Raw genomic sequence first — 15,264 nt, 5'->3', positions numbered from 1 at the left:
GTTTCTGCGCAGTAAATTTTTCATTAAAAATGACACCTTATCTTTATTCTGTAGGTCCATGCTATTAAAATGATACCCTACTTATATAGGCTTGATTTTTTTATTACTTCGGAAAAAAATTATAACCACATGCAGGAAAATGTATATGTTTAAAATTGTCATCTTCTGACCCCTATAACTTTTTTATTGTTCCATGTATGGGGCGGTATGAGGGCTCATTTTTTGCGCCGTGATCTGAAGTTTTTAATGGTACCATCTATGTATTGATCGGACTTGTTGATCACTTTTTATTCATTTTTTTTATGTTATAAAAAGTGAACAAAAATACGCTATTTTGGACTTTGGAATTTGTTTGCGCGTATACCATTGACCGTGCAGTTTAATTAAAAATATATTTTTATAATTCGGACATTTACGCACGCGGTGATACCATATATGTTTATTTTTATTTACACAGTTTTTTTTTTTATGGGAAAAGGGGGGTGATTCAAACTTTTATTAGGGGAGGGGTTAAATGATCTTTATTAACTTTTTTTGTTCACTTTTTTTTTGCAGTGTTATAGTTCCCATAGGGACCTATAACACTGCACACACTGATCTTTTACACAGATGACTGCAAAGCCATATCCTGATACTTTACATGGGGAATGAGTAAAAGAAGTATTAGAATCAAATTATTGAAAGCTATTAAGACAAGAATATATGGTCATAGATACCTTTTTGGAAATCTTAACTTTGTGTTCTTTGTTTTTCATGGTATCATCACTTGGCTTGGATTTTTCTTGTGGTAAGCTATGACTTTCTGTAATCATTGTTTTATCATTTTCCAAACTTTTAACATCTTGGTGTAAACTGGTCTTCTGGTTATCACTAGAAAGGTCAGTTTCTGTGATATCCATTTTCTCCTCTTCTGCACAGCATTTAGCACATATGTATTCTTTGTCATCCACTTCCATTTGTTGCGCTTGAGCAAGGGTTAAACCAACACATTCTCCATGAAACCAGTCATCACACCTTCCACATCCCACCATGAACCTGTTGAGTGAAATTTGATCTTATTAAAAAATTGATCAGTGACGCAAATCATATTTAGGAGAAAAAACTTGCTCCTGTCTTATGCAATTCACATGCATACTAAGTTTCCAGGGGTTGAAGGTTTTTAGATGCAAGGATTTATTGAATAACCACATGTCAAAATGCATTCAGACAGCAATATCATGCACTTCTCTGTACACACTTATACTTAGCTTTTTATTTAGAAATCCTAATCCAAATCATATAAAAAAAAATATACATATTTACATACACACAATATAATATATATCATAGATGTCAGCTTTTCTCCCTCTATACTATGATACTCTCAGATAGGCAACATAAATCACCTGACATGTTTACGTTATGGAAGACATCAACATTATATACCTGTATGTTATAAATTTAAATACTTAAAGCGTACCTGTCAGATCCCCCCCAAAAAATGTTTTTTAAATATATCACTTAGTACCTAATCCTGACCATGTACATGAAATTTTTTTGTGTCTAGCACCTTTATTTATTTTTTTTTAATTAACTTTTCCTTTAGCTCACTAGTCTGAATTCCTCTCAAAGGGAGGGGGCGTGGCCTCACTGTGCAGGTCTCCGCCCCCTCCCTCAGTATGCTGTCTGCTCACATCTCCCCTAGCATTAGCAAAACTACAACTCCCAGCTTGTCGTCACTGACAGTAGCGCGACACAAGCTGACAGTGGGAGGATTTTTCCTCCAGCAGAGAGCCCTGCGTTCACAGCTGTCAATCAACGGAGTGTGTCCATGACATAGATGATGATGCATGGACAATGCAGGACAAGTATATGTCCAAGCAGGCAGGGGGGCAGTTGTCTGACTGGCTTTTTCAGTATGAAATACAGAAAATTTTCTAATGAAAGCATTTTGTAAACCTATTGGTTGTGCACGCTTTACATCATATCAAAAGTTTTTGTATCTGACAATGCCCATTTAAAGAGTTGACTGAATCTACAGTAATATTCACCAAACCCAAATTGAGTTAATCTGTCATCACTTCATTTAGTCTTGTAGAAGACATTCCACTTCTCAATAGTTCCAATTCCCTGGAGCAGACTAGAATGATACAGTCTCATTCCAGACTTCTCCTGGGGACTTAAAGGACATCTGCAGTGCTCATTTAATAGGTCTTTGAAAGACCTTTCCAATGATGTCTCCCCCATCAAAATTGGCCCAGTCGTTCTCCCGTTATCAGCACACAAATTACGGAGAAGTGAAAGTAAAACTACATCTCCCATCATGCCTTGTGCTTACTTCCTGTAAGCTGCTGCCCTCCCCCTGTTCTATCCCCCCGAGCAAATTATTATATTGTAACGCCCACATCTCCCTTCCCTATGCATACACCCTCCCCTTCTGCTCATCTCCCCCTCCCCATGCTGGCTCCTGTCCAGTGATGAAGCAGGCTGCCTCCGTGCTCACTGTAATGTGGGCACTGGAGAGTGGAGAGTGAAAGTAAAAATGGTTAAAAAAAAACATAATTGTTTGTCTATAAAACTGTCCTGATAGGGGTCCCTCCATCTTTTTCACAACTACAACTCCAAGCATGCCCAGTTATTTTATATGCTGTTCGGGCATGCTGGGAATTCCAGTGGTGCCTCCAGCTGTTGCAAGACTACAAATCCCAGCATGCCCTGTCAGCTTTCTGCTGTTTGAGTGTATAAAGGAGTTGTAGTTCACCAACACCTCTACTGTATCAGGAGACTCCTGGGAGTTGTAGTTCACAAACACCTCTATTATATCTCTGTAGTCTCCTGGGTGTTGTAGTTCACCAACACCTCTATTGTATCAGGAGTCTCCTGGGAGTTGTAGTTCACCAACACCTCTATTGTATCTCTGTAGTCTCCTGGGTGTTGTAGTTCACAAACACCTCTATTGTATCTCTGTAGTCTCCTGGGTGTTGTAGTTCACCAATACCTATATTGTATCTCTGTAGTCTCCTGGGTGTTGTAGTTCACAAACACCTCTATTGTATCTCTGTAGTCTCCTGGGTGTTGTAGTTCACAAACACCTCTATTGTATCTCTGTAGTCTCCTGGGTGTTGTAGTTCACCAACACCTATATTGTATCTCTGTAGTCTCCTGGGGGTTGTAGTTCACCAACACCTCTATTGTATCTCTGTAGTCTCCTGGGAGTTGTAGTTCACAAACACCTCTATTGTATCTCTGTAGTCTCCTGGGAGCTGTAGTTCATACACCAGTGTTTCCCAACCAGGGTGCCTCCAGATGTTGCAAAACTACTACTCCCAGCATTCCCTGGTTGGGAAACACTGGCATACACACACACATAACAGGGACTACAACTCCCAGCATGTGTCATTCAGTAGTCCCCCCCCTCACACAAAGAATCATCTCCAGTATGATATTTATTCCCTGTAGTCTATACACCACCAGCCCGTGCAGTGTAATATGTCTCCTTCACACACACGTCCTCCCCTCCCTGCTCTGTGTTTCCCCCATGAAAACTTGAAACCTCCCCGTGATAAGTGAGGTCCTATGTAGACAGAGCAGGGGAGGGGGGAGGAGCTGTGGACGTCCTCATTCTCCCCCTGCTTCAATCTTACAGATAGGGGCGTTTCTGAGGATGAGCCTATGGCTGCCTCAGAAAGCACCTGCTCATGCATATGCATAAGCAGGGAGGACCTGACAGAGGCTAGGGGGAGCACAAACACTGCTGGGAGGAAGAGATCTCCGTCCCCAAGATGGCGGCTGCAATGTAATGAATAGGGGACGGACGCAGGACTACTGGGCTATGCTGGCATCTCTAATATCTCAGAAACTGCTGCATATAGGTAAATAGAACTAATTGACTGAATTGTATAACTTTTGTTTGGGGAACATTTGGGCAGGGATTTTTGACCACTACAGTTGTCCTTTAAACACTTATAAAGCGGAATGACTTTAACAAGACTAAATTAATTGATGGTCGATTCATTAGCTCGGGAATTCATGGAATCTATCTGTAGATTCACTCAACTCCAATTATAAACAAAATAAAGCTGACTCAAGACAGAGTAGCCTTTTCTACGCCATTTACCTTGTGGTTGAGCTAACATGCTATTTTGATACTTTAGGCCGGCCTGATTACAGCAATACCAGATTTGTATAGTTTGTAAATTTTTAATTGCGATTTTCTGACCCCTGTAACTAATGTTATCTTCGCATTCGAGGCTGTATGAGGGCAATTTTTATGCGCCATAATCTGTTTTTTTGTATTGGTACCATTTTGGTATATATAACTTTTTTTCTGGGATATTACAAAAATTAAAATTCTGTGGTTTGGTATATATATATTTTTTTTTTACATTTGCGTCCTTTTCTGTACAGGATACATGTTATATTTTAATATTTCGAAAAATTGCGCATGCAGAGATACCAAATTTATTTTTATTAAAGGGGTATTCCGGGCAAAAATATTTTATCCCCTATCCAAAAGGATAGGGGATAAGATGTCTGATCGCGGGGGGCCCGCTGCTGAGACCCCCCCCCCACTATCTCCCTGGAGGCCAATTTTAAGCAAACTTATTTTTGGTCAAAAAGTTATAATTTTCTTAAATAGGGATCGACCGATTATGGGATTGGCCGATATTATCGATTTTGAAAGTTATTGGTATCAGCATCTAACCTGCCGATAATGCGTCCAGCGCTGGTCCGCACGGCAAAACAAGGCGTGCGCACTAGGCGCACAAATTGCGGGACTTCAGTCCAGACCCTGAAGCAGTGGCGGATCCAGGGATTGTTGCTTCTCCCTGACAGCTGACAGCATGGTGGAGCGGGAGCTGCCAGCTGTCCTGCTCCACCACTCCCTCACCTTTCTCACACGCTGCTCCATTCTTGCAGTGGGAGTGAGAGCCGCGGGGACGCCACACACAGCAGGCTGGCGCGATGACATCACATCATCACGCCGTCGCCCGGAGATCATGTCCCCGCAGCTCTCACTCACACTGCAAGAATGGAGCAGCGTGTGAGGAAGGTGACAACTACTCGGGCGCGGTACGGACGGGCAAATTATAAGTGACGGGGGCAAATTATAAGTGAGGGGCACATGTCAGGGGGGTATTATATGTGAGGAACACAGGACATGGGGCATTATATGTGGGGGTCACAGGACAGGGGGTATTATATATGAGGGGCACATGACAGGGGGGCATTATATGTGGGGGCACATACATACTTATGTACTACAAGATATCTCTAATATACTTTCATTATTTTTTATATAATTAAAATAGTGTAATTTACATTTAAGAACCAGTCACTAGGGGTCTCCCTCCTAGTGGACGGCTGAAGCCTCAGATGACATCACTAGCGAATTAGGACCGATGCCAGCCGGGCAATCGGTCCTAGTTCAGTCAGCCTGTGCTCACTCCCTGCCTGTCAATCAGACAGGTGGGAGAGAGCGCTGAGATCAGAGGATGCGCGCATTGGCTCCCTGGCCTCACACACTGGCCCTGTCTCCCGGCATATACACCGCTGCTGCTGTCCTGCACTTCGGTATGAGAGCGGGGTTCGGAGGACTGAGAGCGGGGTTCGGGGTTCGGGGGGGGACAGAGCGGGGTTCAGGGGGGGGGGGGGGACAGAGCGGGGTTCAGGGGGGGTGACAGAGCGGGGTTCGGGGTAGCGCCGTGGCCATGGCCATAAAGTTTTTTTTTTTCAACACAGGCTGCCTCCAGTTGTTTCACCACTACAACTCCCAGCATGCCTTGACAGCCAATAGATGTCAGGGCAAGCTGGGAGTTGTAGTGGTGAAACAGCTGGAGGCACCCTGTATAGATGAGCTAAGGGCGGCAGGCATCAGTGACGTCACGCCTGCTGGGGAAGTCTGCCTGTCTACTTGGTAAGTGAGCACACTACTAGGTAGACAAAAAGGCATTTCTCAGATACTAAAAAAAAAAAAATGAAAGGCAGGGAGGGGGTTAGGGATAGATGGGCAATAGGCAGGAACAGGAAAAAAAAAAAAAAGGATTGTGGGAGCTACTCTTTAAGGACTCGGCCATTTTTTGCACATCTGACCATTGTCACTTTAAGTATTAATAACTCTTGGATGCTTTTACTTTTCATTTTGATTCCGAGAATGTTTTTTCGTGACATATTCTACTTTATGTTAGTATTAAATTTTGTCGATACTTGCATCATTTCTGGGTGACAATTTCCAAAATTTTATGAAAAATTTGAAAATTTTGCATTTTTTTTTTTACTTTGAAACTCTCTGCTTATCATGAAAATGGACATTCCAAATAAATTATATATTGATTCACATATACAATATATCTACTTTATGTTTGCATGATAAAGTTGACATGTTTTTACTTTTGGAAGACTTCAGAGGGCTTCAAAGTTCAGCAGCAATTTTCCAATTTTTCTAAAAACTTTTCAAAATCAGAATTTTTCAGGGACCTGTATATATTAGAAATACCCCATAAATGACCCCATTATAAAAACTGCACCCCTCAAAGTATTCAAAAGGACATTCAGAAAGTTAAGTTTTTGTGTTTCACAGGAATAGCAGCAAAGTTAAGGAGAAAATTCAAAATCTTCATTTTTTACACTCACATGTTCTTGTAGACCCAGTTTTTGAATTTTTACAAGGGGTAAAAGGAGAGAAATTATCCTTAAGTTTGTAACCCAATTTCTCTTTAGTAAGGAAATACCTCATATGTGTATGTCAAGTGCTCTGTGGGTTCACTAGAGGGCTCAGAAGGGAAGGAGCGACAATGGGATTTTGGAGAGTGAGTTTTTCTGAAATGGTTTTTGGGGGGCATGTCACATTTAGGAAGCCCCTATGGTGCCAGAACAGGAAAAAAAAAACACCTGGCATACTATTTTGAAAACTACTGAGCCTTAACACTCCACAGGTGTTTGACGACTTTTCGTTAAAGTTGGATGTGTAAATGAATATTTTTTTTCACTAGAATGCTGTTTTACCCCCAAATTTTACATTTTTACAACGGGTAATAGGAGAAAATGTCCTCCAAAATGTGTAACCCCATCTCCTCTGAGTGTGGAAATAGACCATGGGGGAGATTTATCAAAACCTGTCCAGAGGAAAAGTTGCTGAGTTGCCCATAGCAACTAATCAGATTGCTTCTTTCATTTTGCTGAGACCTTGTTAAAAATGAAAGAAGTGATTTGATTGGTTGCTATGGGCAACTCAGCAACTTTTCCTCTGGACAGGTTTTGATTAATCTCCCCTCATGTGTGGACGTCAAGTGCACTACGGGCGATCTATAATCCTCAGAAGAGAAGGAGTCACATTTGGCTTTTGGAAAGCAAATTTTGCTGAAATGGTTTTTGGGGGGCAGGTCACATTTAGGAAGCCCCTATGGTGCCAGAAGAGCAAAAATCTCCCACATGGCATTCTATTTTGGAAACTACACTCCTCAAGGAATGTAACAAGGGGTACAGGGAGCCTTAACATCCCACAGGTGTTTGACAACTTTTTGTTAAAGTTGGATGTGTTTTTAAATTTTACATTTTTTACAAGGGGAAATAGGAGAAAATGCCCCCCAAAATTGTGTGAACGTCAAGTGCTCTGCGGGCAATCTACAATGCTCAGAAGAGAAGGAGCGCCATTGAACTTTTGGAGAGAGAATTTGGTTGGAATAGAAGCCGATGGTCATGTGCGTTTACAAAGCCCCCTGTGGTGCCAGAACAGTGGGACCCCCCCCCCACATGTGACCCCATTTTGGAAACTACACCCCTTACAGAATTAAATAAGGGGTGCAGTGAGCATTTACACCCCACTGGCATATGACAGATCTCTGGAACAGAGGGCTGAGCAAATGAAAAATTACATTTTTCATTTTCACGGACCATTGTTCCAAATATCTGTCAGACACCTGTGGGGCATAAATGCTCACTGCACCCCTTATTAAATTCTGTGAGGGGTGTAGTTTCCAAAATGGGGTTACATGTGGGGGGGGGGGGGATGGGGAGTATTGTTCTGGAACTATGGGGGCTTTGTAAACACATGGCCTTCAATTCCGGACAAATTTTCTCGCGAAAAGCCCAATGGCGCTCCTTCTCTTCTGAGCATTGTAGTTTGCCCGCAGAGCACTTTACATCCACATATAGGGTATGTTCTTACTCAGTAAAAATGGTGTTACAAATTTTGGGAGGCTTATTTTCTATTTTCCCTCGTGAAAATGAAAATTTTGGGTAACACCAGCATTTTAGTAAAAAATAAAAATAAAATTGTTTTCCCATCCAACTTTAACGTAAATTTGTCAAACACCTGTGGGGTGTTCAGGCTCACTATACCCCTTGTTACATTCCGTGAGGGGTGTAGTTTCCAAAATGGAGTCACACGTGGGTATTTATTTTTTTCATTTATGTCAGAACCGCTGTAAAATCAGCCACCCCTGTGCAAATCACCAATTTAGGCCTCAAATGTACATAATGCACTCTCACTCCTGAGCCTTGTTGTGCAGCCGCAGAGCATTTTACGCCCACATATGGGGTATTTACGTACTCCGGAGAAATTGAGTTACAAATTTTGGGGGACGTTTTTTTCCTTTTACCTCTTATGAAAATAAAAAGTATGGGGAAACACCAGCATGTTAGTGTAACATTTAAAATTTTTTTACACTAACAAGCTGGTGTAGACCTCAACTTTTCCTTTTCATAAGGGGTAAAAGGAGAAAAAGCCCCCAAAATTTGTAACGCAATTTTTACCGAGTACGGAAATATCCCATATGTGACCCTAAACTGTTTCCTTGAAATACGACAACGCTCCAAAGTGAGAGCGCGCCATATGCATTTGAGGACTAAATTAGGGATTGCATAGGGGTGGACATTGGGAATCACGGGCGTAGAATACCCCTAACAGGGTGCCTCCAGCTGTTGCTAAACTCCCAGCATGCCTGGATAGCATGCCGTTGTTTTGCAACAGCTAGAGGTTCTGTTTTGGAAGCACTGCTGTACGATAATTTTTTTCATTTTTATTTGGGGGGGGGGGAACAGTGTAAGGGGGTGTATATGTAGTGTTTTACCCTTTATTATGTGTTAGTGTAGTGTAATGTAGTGTTTTTAGGGTACAGTTTACAGTGAGGTTCCCGCTAGGAGTCTGCGCTGCGGCGGAAGATTTGACGTAGCTTAAACTTGAAGTAGTAAAACTCACTGTAAACCCGCCCGTGTGAATGTACCCTGTACAATCACATGGGGGGGGGGGGGGGGCAAACCGTGCATGCTGAGAGTTGTACTTTTGCAACAGCTGGAGGCACACTGGTTGGAAAACCTTCAGTTAAGTTCTGTTATCTAACTCAGTATTTTCCGACCAGTGTGCCTCCAGCTGTTGCAAAACTACAATTCCCAGCACGTACTAATCGCTGAAGGGCATGCTGAGAGATGTAGTTATACAACAGCTGGAGGCACACTGGTCGGAAAATACTGAGTTAGATAACAGAACTTAACTGAAGCTTTTCCAACCAGTGTGCCTCCAGCTGTTGCAAAACTACAACTCCCAGCATGGCGAGACAGACGTTTGTTGTTCGTGCATGCTGGGAGTTGTAGTTTTGCAAGATTTAGAGGGCCATGGTTTAGAAACCACTGCACAGTGATCTCCAAACTGTAGCCCTCCAGCTGTTGCAAAACTACAAATCCCAGCATGCCCAAACAGCTGTCTGGGCATGCTGAGAGTTGTAGTTTTGTAACATCTGGAGGGCTACAGTTTAGAGACCACTGTATAGTGGTCTCCAAACTGTAGCCCTCCAGATGCTGCTAGGCAACTCACCGGCTTCTGTTGTCTTCACCAGGGAGTTAGCCACACATCATCGCCGCCCGTCGCTGATGGTAAGTGGACCTCTGGCACCGGTCACAGGACAGTTCCCCCGTTCTGCCCAGACTACTGTGGGTGGGAAGAACAAGGGAACCAAACTTTAACCCAATGCCCTCGATCTGCTATTGGTCGGATAGGAGGCGTGGCACCCCTGCCACCTCATTACTATACCTTCAGGGGAATCGTGGGTGTCTTGGCCATCCCGATTCCCCTTATTTTCCGGTTCACCGGAGACCTGAATTGACCAGCGATTTGCAGCGATTGACGACATGGTGGGGGTCTCAGGACCCCCTGGGAATTTGCACGGGATTCCTGCTGATAGATATCAGGAACGGTACGGTACAGGTACGCCCTGGGTCCTTAAGTACCAGGGAGCCAGGGTGTACCCATAGCCCAAGGGGTTAAATACCGCAAATACACCTTTTTATAGTGCTCATCAAGGAGCTTTATTGTACAACCCTGAATAAACATGGTGATGTAGAATAACCACAGCCTGGTTCTTGCTCTAATGGTCAAAACTTCCAACCCCAGCCGTTTACTCATTTGAAAAGATATAACTGTGCCATAATAAAGAGGGGGGGGGGGGCACATTTCTCCTTATTCTTTTAACAAACAAAGCAAGCAATTTGGGCATAAAAACTAGAATCAAATCCTACCTGTTTCCATGAAGTTTTCTGCAGGAACTACAATGCCTGGTTGGGTTCCAAATATACTTATCAGTTGGAGAAGTCCCCTCTGTTCCTTCTTTTTTTATAGTAGGAATGTTATCAGGAATAAACAGTGGTGGCTCCTCAACAGAAATACTTTTACTACTCCTCCTCTGGCGAGGAGGCAGGGACTTTTTCAGCTTTGTCTTTTCTTCTGACTGCTCAGTTGCTTCTTTCTTTTCTGCCTCATCCTTTACTAGTTTGCTCCCTTTGGAGGACATCTGCTTACCGACAGCTTTGTCACTAGAATGAGACAAGCTACTTGAACGAGATGAAACCACTTGTTCCACTTCTTTTAGACTTCCGTGATTATCTCTTAACGCATCATCCAATTGTTTTAATGGTGTAGGTGTATTATGTTTTTTGACAACCACATTCAAATTCTTTTTAAGTTTATTTTGTAAAGGGACTTTATCAGCCTTCATACCTTCAGATACTTGCTTCTTTACTTTAACAATTTTCATCTTTTCAGGTTGGTTTACAGATTGAGGAATGGGATTTCTACCGATTTTAGACCTAGATTTTGTGGTTTTGGTGTTTAAACTAGCATCTTTTGAAGCAACAAGACTCTTCCCTGTATTTTCCTCAGTTACTGCTTGTTTAGCCAAGGTGGGTTTTACCTTTCTTAGACCTTTTTTGATAGAACTTTTCTTTTTGTTATTATCATTCTCAAGTATTGCTTCATTTTCTGTAACCTGAACTTTTTTTTCACTTTTCCAGCTTTCAGGATGATTTTCAGCTCTGATTTCTACAATCGACGTATCCGTTTCAGTAAGAAGATTATTGCTGGGATCTAAAACTTCAGCAGAAATAAAAGAAGTTTCTGCAATGTCATCTTGTGTAGACCTTTGATCAGTATTTTGCAATATACATACATCGTTCACTTCTGGGAGTACCACAGTTTTCACATCCAAATTAACATCTACTCCAGATAAAAGTGCAAGCTCCTGATGAACTTTATCATATATTATATCTGTCTTTTTATCTTCAGCTGGATATACCTGATATTCTTTGTTTTGTCCCAATTCTGCTAAGGCTTGGTCAGCAGCCAGTTGTCCTACTGAATTACTTGAGTCATACTCTATCATTTCTTCCGCAACTTTATTAGCACTTTCATTTAACAAAACAAGGCCATCATCATTTAAAGTTTCTGATTTGTGTACTCCTGAAATATTATTTTCCGGACTATTATACTCTTCTGTTTCATTTTCAGCAGTATTACTTTTATCCTTTAATCCCTTATTTGTTATTCTTGTTGATCTCCTTGTTACTGGAGATGAACTTTGTTCTTCTAAGGAAATTGCTCCTTTGCTTCTTATATCATTAGTCTCCAACTGTAGAACAAGCTCCTCATCTTTCACTTTATCTACTACTGTATCTTTCCTTGAATATCTAGTTTTCTTTGGACTTGAAACCTTTACAGGATTCAAAGATTTCTCAACTGTGCTTTGCCTTAGTGATCTCGTGGATTCTGTAAAGACATGAAATAGAACTACACTTAGAAAAAGTGCATATCTGAGACTGCACAATGGTAAACAGAATATGGGCATCTGACTTCAGACCATTAATGTCTGTGCCTGAGATAATATTAATCATATTACCTGTACAACACAGCTTTTTCTTTAAATATTATCACAGTGAAAGTCCATATTTGAGATGAACACCCACGTAGTCCGATTGCTAGGGATACACTGCCTAACAACCACAGTCTTTTTCAATAAAAATGTCAGAAACATGGCAAAAAAGAAGCACTTTAGGAATTATGATTTTTTTGCTAATATAGTGTAGCACAGGCTATTACTACAGAAAAATTAAGAGGTTCTTGCAGGCATGAGTTTATAGCCATATTAATTTTCACAGAGAGAGAGAGAGAAGAGAGAGAAAAGAGAGAGAAGAGAGAGAGAGAAGAGAGAGAGAGAAGAGAGAAGAGAGAAGAGAGAAGAGAGAAGAGAGAAGAGAGAAGAGAGAAGAGAGAAGAGAGAAGAGAGAAGAGAGAGAGAGAGAGAGAGAGAGATTTATCGAGATCGGAAGTCTTCAGGCTGTGTTTACGTGTTACATCTTTACGGTATTTTGATCGGACGTCTTCAGCCTGTGTTAACATGTTCAATTTTTAGTTATTTTTGACTTTTTTTTTTGTCATAAAATGATACATATTTATTTCAGTTTGGAAAACCAACAAACAACATCATTTATGCCACAATTTTGAAAAATTATAGCAAAAACTGAAAATGCAGCAAAACTACTACTACAAAACTACTATATACAGTGATGGCCGTAAATGTTGGCACCCCGGAAATTTTTCAAGAAAATGAAGGAGTGTAGAAACACATGTTTTGCTATACATGTTTATGCCCTTTGTGTTTACTGGAACTATACCAAAAAAGGGAGGAAAAAAGCAAATTGGACATAATGTCACACCAAACTCCAAAAATTGGCTGGACAAAATTATTGGCACCCTTAACTTAAAAATAACTGAAATAAGTCACTTCCTATAACCATCAATAAGCTTCTTACACCTCTCAGACGGAATGTTGGACCATTCTTCCTTTGCAAACTGCTCCAGGTCTCTCTTATTGGAAGGGCGCCTTTTCCCAAAAGCAATTTTAAGATCTCTCCACAGGGGATCAATGGAATTTATGGCCACTTCAGAACTCTCCAGCGCTTTGTTGCCATCCACTTCTGAGTGCTTTTTGACATACGTTGGGGTAATTGTCCTGCTGGATGACCCAAGATCTTGGACGCAAACCCAGCTTTCTGACACTGGGCTGTACAGTGCGACACAAAATCCATTGGTAATCCTAGATTTCATGATGCCTTGCACACATTCAAGGCACCCAGTGCCAGAGGCAGCAAAACAACCCCAAAACATCATGGAACCTCCAGCATATTTCACTGTAGGTACTGTGTTTTTTTTATTTTTTTAGGCCTCATTCCATTTTCGGTAAACAGTAGAATGATGTGCTTTACCAAAAAGCTCTATCTTGGATTCATCTGTCCACAAAACATTTTCCTAGAAGGATTTTGGCTTACTCAAGTTCATTTTGCCAAAATGTACTCTTGTTTTTTATGTCTCTGTGTCAGCAGTGGGGTCCTCCTGGGTCTCCTGCCATAGCATTTCATTTAAATGTCGATGGATAGTTTGCATTGACACTGATGCTCCCTGAGCCTGCAGGACAGCTTGAATATCTTTGGAACTTGTTTGGGGCTGCTTATCCACCATCCGGACCATCCTGCTTTGACACCTTTCATAGTGCTGGGCGGTATACCGGTTCATACCGAAATTTTTGTCCTGCACGATATGAATTTTTCCCATACCGCAATACCGGTTGAGAACTAATCATATGTGACCGGCGAGCGCTGTTCTACTATGTCCAATTAGCTTTTTTTCCTCCTTTTTTGGTTTAGTTCCAATACACACAAAGGGAATAAACATGTGTATAGCAAAATGTGCTACTGCAATCCTTTTCTGTGAGAAATACTTTCAGGGGTGCAAACATTTACGGCCATGACTGTGTGTGTGTGTGTGTGTGATATATATATATATATATATATATATATATATATATATATATACACACACACACACAGTACAGACCAAAAATTTTGACACACCTTCTCATTCAAAGAGTTTTCTTTATTTTTATGACTATGAAATATGTAGATTCACACTGAGGGCATCAAAACTATGAATTAACAAATGTGGAATTATAGATATAACAAAAAAGTGTAAAACAACTGAAAATATATCATATTCTAGGTTCTTCAAAATAGCCACCTTTTGCTTGGATTACTGCTTTGCACACTCTTGGCATTCTCTTGATGAACTTCAAGAGGTAGTCACCTGAAATGGTCTTCCAACAGTCTTCAAGGAGTTCCCAGAGATGCTTACCACTTGTTGGCCCTTTTGCCTTCATTGGGTTCAGGTCTGGTGACTGTGGAGGCCAGGTCATCTGGCGCAGCACCCCATCACTCTCCTTCTTGGTCAAATAGCCCTTACACAGCCTGGAGGTGTGTTTGGGGTCATTATCCTGTTGAAAAATAAATGATGGTCCAACTAAACGCAAACCGGATGGAATAGCATGGCACTGCAAGATGCTGTGGTAGCCATGTTGGTTCAGTATGCCTTCAATTTTGAATAAATCACTAACAGTTTCACCAGCAAAGCCCCCCCACACCATCACACCTCCTCCTCCATGCTGCACGGTGGAAACCAGGCATGTAGAGTCCATCCGTTCACCTTTTCTGCGTCGCACAAAGACACGGTGGTTGGAACCAAAGCTCTCAAATTTGGACTCATCAGACCAAAGCACAGATTTCCACTAGTCTAATGTCCATTCCTTGTGTTCTTTAGCCCAAACAAGTCCTTAGCAGTGGTTTCCTAGCAGATATTCTACCATGAAGGCCTGATTCACACAGTCTCCTCTTAACAGTTGTTCTAGAGATGTGTCTGCTGCTAGAACTCTGTGTGGCATTGACCTGGTCTCTAATCTGAGCTGTTGTTAACCTGCGATTTCTGGGGCTGGTGACTCGGATGAACTTATCCTCCACAGGTGACTCTTGGTCTTCCTTTCCTGGGACGGTCCGCATGTGAGCCAGTTTCTTTGTAGCTCTTGATGGTTTTTGTGACTGCACTTGGGGACACTTTCCATCTAGAATATGACATATTTTTAGTTGTTTCACACTTTTTTGTTATGTCTATAATTCCACATGTGTTAATTCATA

General features: G+C 41.6%; 1 protein-coding gene and 1 long non-coding RNA gene across 10 annotated transcripts in view; one reads left to right on the top strand and one right to left on the bottom strand.

Moving 5' to 3' along the window:
- Nucleotides 1-11,384, top strand: part of LOC130361998 (uncharacterized) — a 32,176-nt gene extending 20,792 nt beyond the window's left edge. For 5 of the 6 annotated variants that reach the window (XR_008891225.1, XR_008891224.1, XR_008891227.1 and 2 more), the window contains 2 exons: nt 11,015-11,151; nt 11,263-11,384. This is a non-coding gene — a long non-coding RNA (uncharacterized LOC130361998). The remainder of the gene's footprint in view (nt 1-11,014; nt 11,152-11,262) is intronic. The other variant, XR_008891228.1, reaches the window with a different exon arrangement.
- PHF3 (PHD finger protein 3) overlaps nt 1-15,264 on the bottom strand; it is a 147,246-nt gene that overhangs the window by 76,190 nt on the left and 55,792 nt on the right. For all 4 annotated transcript variants that reach the window (XM_056565808.1, XM_056565807.1, XM_056565809.1 and 1 more), the window contains exons 4-5: nt 10,492-12,013; nt 717-1,035 (exon numbers count right to left, since the gene is read on the bottom strand). In XM_056565808.1, the coding sequence (XP_056421783.1) occupies nt 717-1,035; nt 10,492-12,013 (1,841 nt within the window). The remainder of the gene's footprint in view (nt 1-716; nt 1,036-10,491; nt 12,014-15,264) is intronic.

Source organism: Hyla sarda, chromosome 3, assembly GCF_029499605.1.
Source record: "Hyla sarda isolate aHylSar1 chromosome 3, aHylSar1.hap1, whole genome shotgun sequence".
NCBI lineage: Eukaryota > Metazoa > Chordata > Amphibia > Anura > Hylidae > Hyla > Hyla sarda.
The sequence above is the reverse complement of the archived record's forward strand: the minus strand, read 5'-3'. Positions and strand labels throughout refer to the sequence as shown.